This window comes from Strix aluco, chromosome 10, assembly GCF_031877795.1.
Source record: "Strix aluco isolate bStrAlu1 chromosome 10, bStrAlu1.hap1, whole genome shotgun sequence".
Lineage (NCBI taxonomy): Eukaryota > Metazoa > Chordata > Aves > Strigiformes > Strigidae > Strix > Strix aluco.
This window is the reverse complement of record NC_133940.1, coordinates 8,743,517-8,761,186: the sequence shown is the minus strand read 5'-3', so window position 1 is coordinate 8,761,186 and position 17,670 is coordinate 8,743,517. Positions and strand designations below refer to the sequence as shown.

Here is a 17,670-nt window from a genome sequence, read left to right as displayed (position 1 = left end):
ATAGGAGAGATTATGCATGGAGATGTTCAGAGATTAAGGAAAAGGAAGGAAAAGACTGTCAGAAGAGAGCAAATATTTTCCATGCCATGAAACCTTGTTCATTGGCTTTACATCGCTTCCCAGTGTGAAACTGTCTTGGTCCACTTCCAAGGGAGCATCACAGGAAAGGGGGGACTGAGAGGATGGCAGTAGAGGTGACTCCAAAAGACAGTGTCCTCATCACAAGGCAAACCCAAGCACCAGACTTCATGTCACCCTTTCCTTTTAAAGCCTATCCGAATCCATTCACATGGCAAAGGGGTTTTTTCTGCATAATGATTCAGAACACAGATCTGATGTTAGAAGGCTCCAAGCTGCTTCACGGAATAATTTGCTCTATTTCTCTTTTTGCTGCTTACATATAGATACATATAGATATATTTTGTTGCTCATCGACTGTTTTAACGCAGATCTTTTACTGCTCAGAGGGAAGGGAAGGGAAAAGGACAGAGCAGCTTTTAAAACAGAAGTGCTTGATCTCTTTAGGCATAATTTTGCAGCACTTTCAAGTTCCACGTCAAGATTGCCGTGTGCTGCTTTGAATTTTAACTGGCTTCTTACTTCTTAAGATACTCCCAACACAATTCTAGGCAGACACTGTTAATCACTGAAAGAATTAATACAGCATGATTGTGAGGAAGACAGGGAAATACAAGAGGTGTGAGGAAGAGATCTGGTGTGTTCTCAGACATGTACATTCTGAATTCACAGACAATGTATTTAAGCAACCCAGAAATGTTTGAAAACTTCAGCGTTACTAGAATAATGAATTATAAAACACTTGCCGATAGAGAATGCAGAAGAATTGTGTTCTCTGTGGTGGAGTTTGAGAATTTCTGAATGTCAGTAGCTTTCTACAGCTTGGAAAAGCACTTAAAAGCAAAATAATTTTAAAACGGGGGAGAAGGAATAAGGCAGAGAAACTAATACAATGCGGGTGGAACTACAGCTCCACAGGCAGCTGATCTATAGGTCTCACATCCTACAACCAACAGTACTCAAGAGGAAAAAGCTTTATCCCTAGTGCATCTGTTAAAATGCAAACTAGGCATTTCTGACAGAAATAAAGTAAACCTGACGATGGGATGGACACAAACACATCTTAGTTTCTTCCAGGTACCACAGCTCTAAATCTCCTTGTCTCGGACAGAGAAAGGAGTACAGAGTGGGTCTGAAACGTATTCGTCCAGCAGCAGTCCCCTGGAAAGGATGTTGCTGTTACAGTCCACAGCTCGTCACCATGCTAAAGAAATCAAATCTTCTGTCTTACTTTCCCAAGTGTGAAGGATAAGAATAAAAGCTGCCAGGCCCAGTTTGGTGGCAGGGATATCAGCAGCATTGGGTTTTATTCCCAGATGCCCAGAAAGCCAGCACAAGAGCTTTCTATCTACTCACACCCTCCACAACAGGTAATTGAAAACCATTTTTGACAAATACATAGCCACAAAGATCACGGCCGGATGTATAAGAAAGGGACTGTATTCAAGCAGAAACTACTTTCATCTCTTTTGCAGCTGAATAACATTTCAGTTTCAGGCTGTCCTTTTACCAACTTTGCAGGGAATTTCAACTCCAGTTTCCCCTGTTGCTATTCCTGTGCCACTTCAAGGCCACTCCAGCAGATACCTCACCTGCTTTAAAGTCGGCACCACTCAGAAGGACAAAGGGTGCCAAATCAGAAGTCTTTTATGCTGTATCTTTTTAGCATGATTGCAAAGTATCTATCTTCCCGTTACAGCAGAGATATTCAAGTATTTTGAGCTCTAGGATGCCCAGAAGGGAGAGAGTCATTCTCTCTCCTGAATCCATGCTGTTTTCCCCCGACTCTCCTCCCCACCAGGAACGCACAGCGTAGCAGGACAACAGGACGGGTGCTCAATACCCTATACACGGGCATCACACACGGTGCGTGCATCGCCTTTTGTTCCCGACAGCGATGTGCCAGGCTCTGCGGTCCCCATCAGTGTGGCAGCTCATACATCAGCACTCCAGCCCAGCAACGCTCCAGCCTTCAGCTGGGGCCGTGGGGCAGCCAGCCCTGCACGCAGCACCGGCACAGCAGCCTCCCCGGGCCCCTTCCCGCAGCACGCGTGGCCAGGACCATCTCCTCGCTGCAAGACCAGTGCACAGCAGGGATGAATGTGTCCTGGGACCAGCACCCACTCTAATTGCACTGTTATTAGAATTATTAGAATTAAAATGCCAACGCTCACACTCAAGACCCACAGGAAACCATCTGTTCCTCTAATGCCAAGGGGAACACATTTATGCTCTGCTAGCGGTGCTGCAGCCAGGATGCCCCAAATGCAGCTGCACCACCAGTTACTTACAGTCTTTAGTGGGCTGCCAATTCAAATTCCACCCAATTACTTTAAAAAGGATTCAGCCCACACTAAGAACCCCGCTTTGGGGAAAGTCCAAGAGTTAAAACAGACTCATCAGAACAAAAAGGGCTGCTGGATTTCCAAAGACAGAAGTGCAATACACTGCCAGGCGCCTGTCCGCACTGGCATCCTCATCCTGCAGTCAGCAACCAAACACATTTAGGTGCCCCAAACACAGCACCTTTCCCCTCCCTCCCTGGTTTCCCCGGTGAAAGAGCAGTCTCAGCAGAATTAGAGAAGCAAAGGTGTGTGGAAGGACACGCACAAAATTAACGCTTTGCAGGAATTGGCTTCTCTGTCTCTTCTTCTTTAAGAAAAGAAGTGCTTTTCTTGGGTGACACAGTGCAGAATAACCAGTCAGCTTCTATTTCAAAATGAACTTGCCTTAGATGTTCATGGCAGAAAGCTAAACCAGACAAAGCGCTGCTCAGCAATCTCTCTTCACTGATGTGCTGTATCCTTCTGCCCCAGTTGGGGGGGATTTTACCACACTGAAGAACAGCTTGTGGCTAAGCAAGCTGTTGCTTGGCCCAGCAACTCTCCAGCTTTGCAGTAAGGACCCTTACAACGCAGGGCTATGCCCCAAGCCCTACAGCCATATGGCAACAAATACAGGACCACAGTGCACAACAACTTTGCAGCACAACCACCCTTCCCTTAACACCAAAACTACCTTCATGCCAGCCACCTCTCTGCCAACTTTTATCTTCTGTGAGTACAAACCTTTAAAACCTCACAAGCAAACCTCACCAGTGAGACACATACATTGGCACACGCCCATTGACTGGGTGTCGCACGTGCATATTAAACCATAGAGTAAAATCTACTGGGGAGGGGTCCATTATAAAGTAGCATCTACCATAAATCAGTGAGAGCAGAGGCCTGACACACTCATGCCACCTCTGCGGGAGCCAGGGCAGTGGTGGCATGCCATTCACCAGCACCCTCACAGGAGAAGCTTCTGCACACGTTATGAACACTACAGGAGGTGGAAAAGGGATCACAGCTTGCCATCTGAGTCACCTCTTCATAGCACAGTTTTGTTGATTGCTAGGAATTGAAACTCGTTTTAAAACAGCAGAGAGGAAAATAGAAGGGTTGGTTACAAACCAGGATCACATTCGAGGAAAAAAGTGCCAGTGTTTGATCATTTGTCTTCATTCCACATGGGAGGAAAAGTGGGTATCTTTCCACATTTGTTGCAAATGGGCAAAAGAATCACTTTCAAAGGTAGGAAAAAACTGTGAAAGACTGGTTCATCAAAGCAATGGGAACAGTCCAGCAGCAGTAACTGTTTTTGTAAAGCTAACGATCAATCAGAAGAAATCCAGCCTCTCCTGGGAGAAATTTGTCTCAAAAAATAAATAAATGAGAACTGCAGTGGAAATACCAGTAAGGAAGAACAGATGCTGCCACAGGAAGGCTGAAACAGTCTAGCTCCTTGTAAGCCCTGGTTGTTGCTTGCCCAGCTGCTCTGTTCCCATATCTGTATAACTTATTCCAAAGCAAATTTATTATTTTAAAGACTCCATGGAGAAGGCGGAGAAGGCTGTGTGTCTGCTAAGGGACACGATGCTGGTGTTCATCCAGTGGTTACTTCTTGCTCCCACACTAATCTCAAAGGCTTTGTCTAGCCTGGAATTTAGCAAGACTTTTAATTAATGGCTTCCAATGGTACATCCACACTGGGAAGGCTTCTCTCATTAGCTAATTAGTCTATCGTCCTAATTAGGCAGTTTTACTCCCTCATTGCCTTGCATGGCAAACCCTACTTTCCCCACCTAAGGTCTTCCCTCAAGTCAGTTCCCAGCTCCTCTGTCCTGACTTGCCTTTTAGAAGGACTTAGCTAGGTGGTGGCAGACAGCATCACCTCACCTTTCAATGCCAATCTAGTCCAGGCTGGGAATGTTTTGTTCACTGCAGCTGTCCTCCTGAAAGCAGAGCCCTCTGAATTTCCCAGTGAGGTCTTGGGTCATTAAGAATTGGCTGGTAAGCATCTGTCAGGAAGAACATTGCCCAACGAGTTCTCTGTTTTCCTGGGAGGATAAAGCTGGTGCGTCTCTGAAGGACCAGAAGACCACTGCATATGCCTAGATGTTCAGTCCACTCCTAACCTGGGCGAGAAGTGCCCTGAAAGAGGGCACCTTGCAACAGGCTGGGTTTGTTGAACCCTTAAAACACAGGGTGCTGTGCAAGGGCACAGCTGGCACATGCAGAAAGGCACCACTCTGCACCCCGGGCACCCAGATGTATCACAGCAAGGAATGCAAGCAGATCACCTGCGGGAGCTGCGAGCTTGCATCTCATCTAGAATAACACAGAGCTGTGACTCCTGCTGCTCCTCTTTGCTCTAACTGCTGGCCATGATAGCTCTCAGCAGGCAGCGCTGCCTGTTTGAAGGCAGAGATTAGCTTGACAGCCTCCCACCAAACCAGTCCTTCCTTTTCCCACCGCACATCCATTTTTCTGCAAGTCCTCGCGCCACACTTCTGCCTTCCCTACAGAAACTCCCATGGATGAGCACGGAAGAGGCAGAGCTTGCAATCCATGCTGCAATATCTGATCATTTCGGAACCTATCAACCACACCTACTCTTAAAGGGTTTTGTCAGCAAGCTTTCAACTTAGTCCAATTAGTTTTGCCTAGTCAGTTTTGATTAGTAGAAAGACTGTTTAAGACATAAGACCTAAGACATAAAGGCAGAGCTTGCTGCTGAGTTAACACATCTTAGGTATGGTAGAAAAGGTTTCTTTCATTTCTAGTCTTCCCTTGGAAAAGCCAAGATATAATCTCTGACCTGACAACATCTACTTCTGCATAAAAGGGAACAGTACACTTTATTTCAGCTTAACTTCTCCCTGCAAAGCAGAGAACTGAAAAGTCCAGAAATGGTGCCAATATTTTTGGAAAGGACAGAAAGAAAACAGGCAGAACTAGTGATGGAAAGCAGGGGACAGCTAACTACTTAACTCATCTTCATCTTTGCTGCTGCTGTTTATTGAGATGCTGAGATCATACTGGCCATTTGTAAACAAGATAATGGCGCAAACCTCAGAAGAGACAGATATATTTTCAGTCAGATACTAACAGATACCATTAGCATGAGCATGATCTGCCCTCCACCAGGAGTCAAAAGAGGCGAGGGAGGAGGGGAGTGTGAGAGAGGATGATGGAAAGTGTGACTGAAAAGCAGGAATATGAATTTTGCCAACTCCAGACTACTCCAAATGCTACTGGAAGCCTCTTTCAGAGATATTTTATGTTGTCATGCCCTGCTTTTAGTCTCTGCACCAGGAACTGGAAAGGCTGTTTACTATCCTTGAGATACAGTTAACACACCTTATGCCCATGTCCTTAGGGCACCATTGACCAGACTCTTCCTGAATTTCAGCTCTGACCTCCACCCTGACCACACTGAAAAGCCACAGGCTTGGCCTGGAGGTGCTGTATAAGGCTGGGCTACTGCACTTGGCTGGAGAATCAATCACAGGGGCTGGGGTTTGCTTTTATTTGGGCTGGATCATGCCAGCGCTGCAGAGAAGACACCAGGCCAGCGTCAAGAGGTCTCCACCACCCTCCCAGCTCCTCCACAAAGGCAACTTCCAAAAAGCTCTAGAGCAAAGTAAAGAATGAGGAGGGAGGATCTTGACATGTAGAGACTGAAGAACAGTCTCTATAGGTGCAGAGACTAAAGAACAAATTAACCTGGAAAAGGTGTAGTCGTAGAGGAAGGTTACCCAGCCGCTCAGCCCAGGCTCTGCTCACCAAGGCGCCTCTCTAGCAATGTCAACAGAGATACGACCCAGGAAACTTTGGTGAAAAGCTGCAGGTAGTGAATGGTATAATGCACAGCTGTTGTCCTCAGACAGCATGGGGCCAAAGCTATCGACACAGGCTATTGTTCTCCCCTTCTATTTAAAAGGGCGATGACTTGCATGAACGTTGGCTTTGGAGTACATGTTTGGCAACTCCAGCAGATAAACAGAAATCATTTCCATGGAATACCATAAGGTTCTGAAAGAAATACATTTAAGTTATTTTCGCATTATTATTAAATCCAGGAGTGAATATTTTGGATATGGTATGATCCATTTTCCTAGGAACCAGCCAAGAACAACACTAGGTTTTGCTTGGAAACCGACAGCAGTGTGGGGGAAGGGCTGCCACGCTGCCTTCCCTGCCTCACTGTGCCCTTGGGGACATGAACAAGAGCCCTGCACACCTCCCCTGATGTCCCCAACCCTTCCCTCCTCCATCAGCATGCCTCAAAACACAGCTCCCATCAGCTCTTCCCTCGCCTGTCACACGGGCGAGCACCAATCCCTCCTGCCAATGCTGGTGTGACTCTGCTCTCCTCCGGGCCAGGGACTCTTCCATTGGCCCAAGGAAGCCCCAAAGCTGAATGCTGACCAATACATTGGGAAGGCAAATGCCAGGCAGGAGTATTTCAGCAGCCTACAGACAGGACTCGGGGCCAAAGAACTGGGAGGACAGCGAGATCTGAATGGCTCCTGTCACTGAAACTGGCCAGCAGACACAAGCGGGATTGGGTAGGTACAGAAGTCCTGAGCACGGACCATCTCCTCCAGGTCTTCAGCAGTTCCACCCTAAAAGCAGAGCCCAAACCCCTTCCCACACACCAGGATACCAGTCTTTTACTCCCTCTTATCTTCTCTACCTGCTGCCCACTCCACAAACGCTCCTGTGCTATGTTAGTATGCAAGTCGCAGGGCTGGCTTAAGCTGCTGTGGTCACCTAAATCAGTAGGCTCTCCTCACCCCGCAGCATGCAGGAAAGCAAGTTAGTCACCCTGCACAAGTCACTGGAAAATCCTGGACCACCTAGAGAACATTTCCTAAATCCCTCCTTGTGAATCGCCCCACAAGTAGGACAGAGCTAAAGCCACAGGAGAGCCCTGTGCCCCTCATCTCACTGGGTGCAGGCAGCCCGTGCCTGGCAGGAGCCGTGCTGTGGCCACACTGGGGAAGCTGTTCCCTCCTGCCTGGCTGTCAGGCAGCTTTTCCCTCTGGCAGCACAGGCCAGGGCTCCAGCTTCTAATGCATCCACATGTGACTCTGCTGTGGGTTTCACCCAGCCATTAAGATTCAATTTGCTCTACTTTCTACTGCAATATCTGCAGAAATAAAACTCACAACTGAGATCTGGAGACCAGACACAGGGCCGGGAATAAGGTGAACTACATTAGACTCCATTTAACTTATGGCTCATATAGCCCATGGGAACCGCAGGCTGCATGCCTGCTCGGCACCCACGGGGCCAGCTACATTCCCTCCCAGAAGACATCAGGGTCTCTCGAGCCCACCTACCCTTACTGTCAAACAAAAATGTCTGCAATGAGCTGCCAGTTCTCCCCCCCTTTCCCCTCAGGGTGGGGGAACAGGCACACCTGGGTTAGTCCAAGCATCCTACCACCCACCCTTGTTCACTTTTGGCTGCATTGGCACATCCCGCCACTCCTGCTGTGGCCAGACACTCACCACTCCATCAGCATTCCCACTTATGTCCCTCCTCTCTCACCTTCTGCACATCCTCCTGCCCCAGGCCTCGCTGAACCCATCTCTACCTGGATCCTTTTATGTTGGCCTGGGATCCACAGCTGTGACACACATTCCCCAGCACCCCCGTCATCCAGCTCAGTTGTGCCTGAATTTGCCCAGGGCCAAGCCCAGGCCCATGAGTGTTGCATCTAAGTCAAAGGACAAGTAAGGATTCGGGGCAGGTCAGACCTTGGCTGCTGGGCCTCAGTCCCCTGCAGCCATCGCAGTGTTTGCCAACATCACATCTGAAGGTGATGCTGGGGATTATTCAACAAAGCAAGATCTGAGGTCTCTCAACAGAAGACATCAAATGGGGGATCGCAGAAGACAGGGACTCACCGGCCCTCACTCCAACTTTTGGGACTGAGAATAGTTAAACATGAGAAAGCTACACCACAGGTTTCCTTCTACATCTTCCACAAAGAGCAGTCCCATCAGACAGGGGCTGTCAGAGACAGAGTGTCCTGGAACTGTGGCACAGCCCTCTCCTTGCCAACCAGCCCAAAGGATGGTCCTGTCCTCCTCCACCCCTGTTCTCTGCTGTGGGACGGACTTGGAAGGGATTAAGCATCGTGCACGGAGAAAGAAAAGCAAACTGCAATGAAAATGAAAAAAAAGGGAAAAAAGAGCATACAAAAACCATCTCTGAATTAATTTCCGTTTTATTTATAGGCCATCACATGATAGTTGTCTTTTTAAGCCTTTTAATTAATCACTCCACAAGTCACACAGGGAACAGCTACTTTGAACACATATGCCCACCTTCCCTCTTCCTGAAACACGTTCCTGCTTGTGTTGAAGGGCTGTCTGCAAGGTAATTAACTATCTGCCATTGTCTAAGCCAGTACTTGCCTCTCCAAATCTTTCAGAAACATCAAGTCCTGAAGCAGTAACATTCTTTGAGGCTGAAAAGAAAAAAAGAAAAGCCTTTTCTAGAGGCAATGAAGGGCAAAGGAGTTCGAAGGATTCAGAGAGGGAGAAAGAGCCCAGCACCAGGCTGAACGTGGCTTGCTAACTCTTGTTGCAAGGTCCATTGGGTGACCCTCCCAGGTTGGCAGGGTGTTATTTTGCATGATGCAAGACACAGATCTTCACAGAATCACATTTGCTAATCAGAGGATTTTTGTTTCAACTAATTTGAGGGTAACTGTATAGAGACCTGCACCAACTTGTAACAAAACTTTTGCCAAACACTTTGCAAAGACAAATATTCCTCAGTTCCAAAACACCAGAATTACTGTTTCTAGTGGAATCATACAATCACTTGTTTGACCATGTACCATCTGGCTATCCAATCACTGGCACACCTGCAGCGCACGCTGAGCACTGCTGACTTACTAGTGGACTAGATGATCTTCAAGGTCCCTTCCAGCCTAGATGATTCTGTGATTCTGTAACAGTATTTTAACTCCATTCCCCAGCTGCACATCCACAACTTAAGGTGCTGTGTTTAAGTCCTTCTCCAAACACGGGTTGTCCTGAAAACCAACATGTGGGAATGGGAAATGTGCTGGTTTTGACTGGGGTAGAGTTAATTTTTTCCTTATTAGCTTGTATGGGGCTGTGGTTTGGGTTTGTGCTGACAGCAGTGTTGATAGCACAGGAATGTTTTCGTTACCGCTGGGCAGCGCTGACACAGAGTCAAGGCCTTTTCTGCTCCTCACCCCACCCCACCAGCGAGGAGGCTGGGGGTGCACAAGGAGCTGGGAGGGGGCACAGCGGGGACAGCTGACCCCAACTGACCCCAGGGACATCCCAGGCCATGTGGCATCATGCTCAGCATATAGAGCTGGGGGAAGAAGGGGGAAGGGGGGCGCTGGGAGTGACGGCGTTTGTCTCCCCAAGCCACCGTGGAGCCCTGCTTCCCTGGGGATGGCCGAGCACCTGCCTGCCCATGGCAAGGGGTGAACGGATTCCTTGGTTTGCTTTGCTTGTGTGCGCGGCTTTTGCTTTACCTGTTAAACTGTCTTTATCTCAACCCATGGGTTTTCTCACTTTTACCCTTCTGATTCTCTCCCCCATCCAACCAGGGGGGAGGGAGAGAGAGGCTGTGTAGGGCTCAGTTGCCAGCTGGGGTTAAACCATGACAGGGGAGTAGAGATTTCTGCTGGAAGTTCCACAAAGTTTCACAAAGGGGCTCCAGAGTTCCGGCACTCCCCAAAATACTACCATCTACATGAACTGTAAGGAGGGGGCTTTTTCCTGAAAAAAATAGGAAAAAAAAAGAACCAAAAATTGGTGGATTTCACCTCACACAGCTGATGGGATGGAATCCCTTGGGATCCCTTATGGAGCTGTACAAAGGACCAATTTAGAAATATTTTGAAGCTACTGCACTCCAAAAAAATTCATGAGCTGCTCACACCCGAGTGAGCTGCCGCTTCCTCCAGAGCAGCCCAGCATGGGAGCAGCCCAGCATGGGAGCTGCAAACGCTGCTCGGAGCAGGACAGCAGCTCTGAGCCTCCCCCTCGGCACTCTGGGCACCTCGCTGCTCCCACAGCCCACGAAGAGCCCAGCGCAGCCCTGCCGGGAGGACAGATGTGCGAGGGTCTGGGTGGGAGCCTGACCTGAACCCCCACCACAGCTAGTGCACACGAAGGTGATGCTGTCAGAGCTCTCCAAATCAGCCTGGTCACGGGGTGGTGACACAGACCAAGCAAAGCGCCATTCCTTCGTGTCTCACTATGCAAATCACCTCCTAGGAAAACACAGGTTAAGACTGTTCTTCACTATACGTTGCTATTACACTTAAAGCTCATGCTTTACCGTAATCCAAATTAATTTTCTCCCAGGTTCTATCCCACTGTCGCTCCCACTTCTCCCACCTCCCGCAGCCGGTGGCCCCGCTCCAGCCCCTGCCTGCAGAGCCACAGGGGCAGGGGGCTGCAGCAGCAGGACGCAGGGAGGGACTGACACATCCCCACCAGCACACCCTCTTCACCGCTCCCTGAGCCCACTGGGTGCACTCAGGTACACCCCTGCTGCTCACACCGCCGACCACTTCCAACACCTCTTCTGCACCAACCATACATTCCTAGAGTCCCAGGAACCTTCAAACAGTATCATCGACAAACAGCACGTTTCCCTCAACAGAGCCCACCAGAAATCCAAGCACCCACTGCAGATCCCTGACATTTCAGAGGGTCAGGGGCTGGCTAAATCACAAGCACTGGTGGGAGTTTGCTGTAGACAAATGAATCAGCAGAACAGACGAACAGCTCCTGAAGCATCTACTCACAATGTACAAAAAGATGTAATTTCAGGCTTGTGGCAGATGCTGGAGAGTTTGTGGTGCTAAAAAAAATATTAAAAACATAATAATCTCAACACACCTACATATAATAGATAGCTTTCTAAGACAAGGAAATCCTGCAGTAGCTGGAAGAAAACCAGCTCTCAGCTCTCAACTGCATTTGAGATAAGGAAACAGAACATAGTCCTACACAATGTCTCTAAAAGTTCAGTTTCCCAAAACCAGAAACAATCAGACACAAAAATAACTGAGAGAAAACACCCAAATATAAGCAAATGTGACAACGCTTATTGGGAGATGTTAAAGATGCCTTAGTAGAGCCCTCCTTCCCCCCCCCCCCCCCAAGAGTATTCAAAAAAGGTTTATTTGGTTTAAAATAAGAATTTTTTTAAAGACAAGAGCCAAATTACAAAATAACTAAAATATGTAACAAATAGAAAATCCACTATAGAATTAGTAGCTGGAAATCAACACATTTTGTAAAGAAAACTAAAAGATACCAAAAAGCCTAATGCCAATAGGTATATCAGGATAAAAGCAACAATCTATCAGTGCAATAGGCTTGATGCTAAAAAGGTACAATGAATTTTTTCTGATACAGAAGATGTAGAAAGTATAAGCATTACTTTTTATCTTTGCACATAAGGATGACATATCTCAGCTATAACAAAATTCTCTGAGAACCAAGTTGGGAAGATACCCAATACCACCTGCTAACCATTTTTCACATCTCTAACTAGAAAACCTGCACATCAGAGTGTATGAAGGAGCTCACTAAATCCCTAACATTGACTTTTTTAAAAAAAATTAACAGAAACATGTCAGAGGCCAGCCAGGAAGTTCCAGAGGTCTTGGAACAATAAATAAAATCCTCACTCAAGCTAACAAAAACTTGGGGTTTTGCCAATATTTTCAGAGGGCAAGCAGCCCAACCTGGGAAGTGCAAGCTGGTTACCCTGCCCGCGGTCCCCGGCAGAGGCAGTATTCAGAGATGGAAACACAATTAGTGCTAGTCAACAGTTTTCTGGTCAGAGGGCTTGTCAAACTAATCTAGTATTTCTTCTAAGAGTACACATTTGGCTGACAAAGGTAACTGTGTTGACATGATACATGCAGACTTGTGTGTGACGCTTGACTTTGGCCGGTGTGACAGTCTAAGAACAAAATCCCCAGCGCTATGCAAACATCAGTGTAGAGTGTATATCCAGAGGATTAAAAGCCAGTTGAGCCTGGTGACCTCAGCAGAGTTGTACCTGCACTGTCTGCCCCCACGGAGGTTTTGGCTCCCCGGAGAGACGACGTTTCCACGAGGGAAAAAGACCCATGAGGCAGCAGAAACTGCTGTCTGCACATGAAGCTCCAGGCAGCACTGGTGGGAGACACGGGTTTTCAGGGAATGCATGTTTTGGCTGTGTGCCTAAGCTTGCAGCAAGTTCAGGAGAGCTAGAGAAGGGTAATTCCAGAGCCTCTGCCCAAAGAGTCATTGAAAAATATTGGCTGTTTTTAGTGCAGATTTTGGCACTTGTAAAGCCAGCAGGACTCACAAATGAAAAGCTGTAGACTCAGCCATGCCAGCACCCTTCAGCTGGTCATGATCCTGCACAGGCCACGTAACACACAGCTCACTCATATCATCTCCTACATGGGTCCTAATCTGTGCTCAGCGCTCTGAGCACCTTCCGGCAACACCACAGCACACACCAACACCCACCCGACATACCTTACACCTTCCCAGAGTGTGGGAAAGGAGCAATTTCTCTTGGAAAGTTTTAGGTCTTTTGCTTTTAAAACCCACCAGCGCAGGGGTAGAAGGGTGGCCAGGTTTGTGAAGGCTTTCAGCTGCCAAAAAAAGTTCACCCCTTCTCACCTGCCTCCCATAAAGACATCTCGTCTGTCAGAGGAGCAGAGTTATTCCTCATGCCCTTCACCCTCAACCACTTAAATGTCCTGCACTGTGGACATATGGACCAAAGCTGGGACCCTTGTTTGGTGCTCTCAGACCATACAAGCAGCTCCAAGTGTCCAGGCAGCTGGATGTTGCTGTAGGAAAGCTTAACTCCAGCAGTTCTCCAGCATGACTGACTGAACAACCATGAACTGTGGGCACGAACTGTCCACCACAGAGGAAGCCTGGGGCTTTCAGTGAATCTGGATTTCCTCTGCCCACAGGCATCACTCACCTCCTTCTGCTCATTCAGCACCAGGCAACTGCTGATGTTCTCCAGGCAGCTGACCACGCCGGTGAGGGTACTCCTTGTGTGAGCCCGCTTGACAGCCACACTCGTGCTGTCTGTGCACTGTAGCTGCAGGCAGCGCAGAGGTGCTGAAGTGTGCCAAGTACTGCAGAGAGGGCCAGGGGGATGGACCAAAAACCCCAGCCCCATAAGAGTGATCACCCACCACAGCCACTGATGCAGTGCCAGTTTCACATCCCAGCCCGAATCCAGCTTATGCTCCAGCTGGACGACCTTGCAGCTGAGCTCTCACTATCTTCCCTGTGAGCTTGCTCCAGAAACAGAGGGCTTGGCGCTTCCAGGATTTGCCTAGAGCTGACACATCCATAACGGGTGTCCTTTTCATTTAGTGGACTGGCTTAGGGTAGGTTTGAACACGAGCAGAGAAATGCTTTGTCCAGAGGACTTCAACCTGACGGTTGCACTCCAGCTGAGCTCCTCTCGTTCATGGTGTTGCTCACGTGTCAGGAGGAACATGAACTGAGCTGACCCCTGACTTCTCTCTCATTCTCCATCCAGAGAGGCAGACAGCACACTTGCTCTCCAACGTGGACAAGTGCAGGATATTGTCTGCACATCCTAAATACACATGATCTTTTCAGCAAAGCAAGATGACAACAGTTAGATGCCGGTTAGACGTTTTACCTTACTGAACTTCAGACCATCACCATCAGTCTGACCACCTCGCCTTCCTGCTGCTGAACCCCTCCAGTGCCTTGGCAAAGGCATTCCCAGTTTAGGCTGTTGACTGAAGGGGGAATGATGCTCAGGTCAACAAAGCAGGACGGCTCTCTCGACACCCACCACCATTTCGAAGCACATAACACTAAATTCCCCACTAGTCACACTTCAGTTCTGTGTGCAACGAGAGCCACCTTCCCTCAAATCAGGGAGGCCAGCAAAGATTCCACTTGTGTTGGCTTTACCCGTACATCCCAATAGCTTGTAAGTAGAGCAGACAACAGGCTACCGACAAGGATTAAGGTTTGGAAAATATCTCCATGGTCGCTTTAAGGGAAAGTTGTTCTTTTCCACTTCCACAGGGACTCTACCTTAATTCACAGCACAGGCAGTCTTAAGAAGTGAAATGCATTCAAGTGATTAACAAGTAGAAAGGTGATAAAAGCAGTTAAATAGTTTCAGATCTGCTTGCTGCCCAACCAGCCAGATAACAGAAACTACTTTCGTGGGGAGAAGGGAAGGGTGTCTCTACTTTTCTTTCCCAGAACCACTGATCACAAGCTCACAGCGCTCACATTTTAAAACAAAGCTGAAGAGAATGGAAAATCCCTTTCCCAACTCTATTAAAGTTCTCATAAACCCAGTACAGCATGTCTGTGTATTGTGGATACTATGGGCCACGTTTTGTGTGCCAGTTAGAGAGCAGCTCACTGGTGGAGGTCACTGCATCCAGCGCCTGCCCCGGCCAGTAGCCATTTGTGTGCTATTGTTAATAAACCAAATGTTAAGGGCACGGGAGGGAAATTGTCCCGCCAGTCTTATCCATCAGCAACTTTTACCAAACTTTGTTGAGTTACTCCATATTTACAGAAGATTGAGAGGGACAGAGAGAGATCAGCATCTCCGAAATACTTACAACTTTGTCTTATACATTATAAACACTGGAGATATTTCATTAAAACCATTTTATAATCTATAAAACTAAAGGTCATTTTACGTCTTTCGCTGTAGAAGTGGGCAGTGGTGCAGTCCTTAGCAAAACACACTCTGCAGTATGTTTTAAGCAGCACTACACAGACTACTTTTAACTCTTTACAGAGCAATTCATATCCGGTTTTATTTCTTTGCTAAAATAACAGGACCTTGAAGGCAAAAACATTACACCTCAAAAAATACAGCCTTCTTAGAAATGGTTAATATCAATATCAGCTTGATAATCTTCCTAGATTAATTCATTAGGGAGGTCAATACCTAAGGCTCCAAAGCAGACTTTCAAATTACCCGTGGAAAAATCTGTATTCTGCGTTCAGTTGGTCACCTAAAGCTCAGCAGCTTTGAGGAAAATGTTAAAACACATGCAAGGCTGGGCCGTAAAAGCAAGTGTTCAGCGTTGTCATAGGCTCGTCTTAAAGCCAGGAGCAGTCCTTCCCCCGCACCTGGCTGGCACCCGAGCTTTCCTTAGGCCGCCGGCTCCCCCCGGCCCTTCCCCGCCCGGTTCCGGCGGAGGGGTGCGGCCGTTACCTGCGTGGCGGCGGGAGTTCGGGCTCCTCCATCTGCGGCTGCCCGGGGCAGAGCCACGTCCCGGGAAGTCAGAGGGCAGTGGGATGGGACGGGACGGGACGGGACGGGCGGACAGCGAGTGGGGACCCCCGCGGTAGCTCGGGTCACCGCAGAGAAGAGGCGAGCGGGTGCTCCTCTGCCTCCTGGGCAACTCGCCACCGGCTCCCGGCGCCGAGAAGCCCTTCACCGCTCCGGTGCCGAGGAGGGGCCGCCGTTCCTGCCCGCCGCTGCCGCCCGCCGACCCCCGCGGGCTCCCACCGCGCCGCCAGCGGGGAGCGCTGCCGTGCGGGGCCGGGCAGCCCCGGGCGCGGTGCGGGGCGGTCGGTGCCGCTCCGTTCCGCTCCGCTCCACCCGCCGCCGGCAAGTTGGCAGCCCCCCGCGCCCGCTCCGCGCCCGCCCCGCGCTCACCGGCGTTGCGGAGCTTCTTGTTCCTCAGCACGGAGAGGATGACCAGCGCGTTGCCCAGCACGTCCACCACGATGGTGAAGATGAGCACGGCCGCCAAGGCGGTGGCGGCCCGCGCCGACGGACCCCGCTCCGGCCGGCAGCCCGGGCAGCTCCCGTTGCTCCCCTCCCGCTCCATGCGCGCCTCTGACCGCCGCCGCCGCCGCCTCCTCCTCCTCCTCCTCCTCCTCCTCCTCTTCCTCCTCCCGCCCCGACGGCAGCCCCCCGGGCCGCCGCCGCGGGGAGGAGCGCGCCCCTCCGCCCGTCCCGGGGGGTGCACACGCCGCCCCCTCCCCCGGAGGTGCCACCGCCCTGCCCGCGGCGGGGCGGGGCGGGGGGGGGTGAGACGGGAGGTGGGGGGGGGGGGGGGCTGCCCGGTGCTCGGAGCGGGGCACCCGCCGCGCTCTCCGGTCCGATGGCGCCACCGCGCGGCGGCGGCGGGGAACGACGGGGCGGGACGGGGCGGGGAGCGGCGGGGCAGCCCCGGGGACAAGCTCCCGCCCGCCCCCCCCCCCCCCCGCGCATCCCCGCCCGCTCCACCGGGCTCTGACCTCGCCTCCCACCTCGGAGCCGGCCGCAGCGCTGCGCCGAGGGGGCAACCAGTCAGGGAGAAGGATTATTTTTATTTTTTGCCCACGGAGGAGATCAGGGGCAACGGGCCCGGCTCAAAGCGGTGCCGCGGGCAGGCAGGCAGTGAGGCAGCCGTGAGCGCCGGGGCTGCCCGCACCCGTCGAAGCAGCGCAGCTGCCGGGGAGCCTCCGACGGCTCCCGCCCTCGGACAGGGGTACGGAAAAGGGAGAAGAGCCGAGGTGAAGGTTTGCGCATTGTCCCTGTCGCAGAAGGGTTTTCTCTGCCTTTGTTGCCCGCTGCAAGCCCCGCTCCGGGGCCAGCACGCCACCAGCCCCCGCCCCGAGCCAAACCCATCGTCACAAGAACTTTTTCAACCAGTTATGTCAGAACAACCCCCTTCGCTGTCGTTTTAATGCTTTTTACTGATTCTAGCGTGTGCGCTGTGGAAGCCTCGGCAGTAATTCCAGCTTCAGCAGCCCCCTTGCACACTTCTCAGCCCCAGGCAAGCAGCCCCCAGCAGGGATTGCCCCCGCTCTCACGGCTGGGGCTTCCAGGCACCTTTTGTGCTTTACTCCACACCAGTATGAGCAAGAAGAGGCCAAGCCCCTGTGGTCGGATTGCAGCTGCAATCTTTATGAGCTTCAATAAGGCCAAATGCCGGGTGCTGCACTTGGGCCACAACAACCCCCAGCAGCGCTACAGGCTTGGGGAGGAGTGGCTGGAGAGCTGCCAGTCAGAGAGGGACCTGGGGGGGTTGATTGACAGCCGGCTGAACAGGAGCCAGCAGTGTGCCCAGGTGGCCAAGAAGGCCAATGGCATCCTGGCCTGTATCAGCAATAGCGTGGCCAGCAGGGACAGGGAAGGGATCCTGCCCCTGTACTCGGCACTGGTGAGGCCGCACCTCGATGACTGTGTTCAGTTTTGGGCCCCTCACTCCAAAAAGGAC

At 50.5% G+C, this 17,670-nt stretch overlaps 1 protein-coding gene across 1 annotated transcript in view; it reads right to left on the bottom strand.

Moving 5' to 3' along the window:
* Nucleotides 1-16,308, bottom strand: part of LOC141927724 (melatonin receptor type 1C) — a 44,866-nt gene extending 28,558 nt beyond the window's left edge. Inside the window, exon 1 of the mRNA XM_074834974.1 lies at nucleotides 16,119-16,308. Coding sequence (XP_074691075.1) covers nucleotides 16,119-16,293 — 175 coding nt within the window. The 5' untranslated portion in view covers nucleotides 16,294-16,308. The remainder of the gene's footprint in view (nucleotides 1-16,118) is intronic.
* Between the last annotated feature and the right edge of the window lie 1,362 nt (nucleotides 16,309-17,670).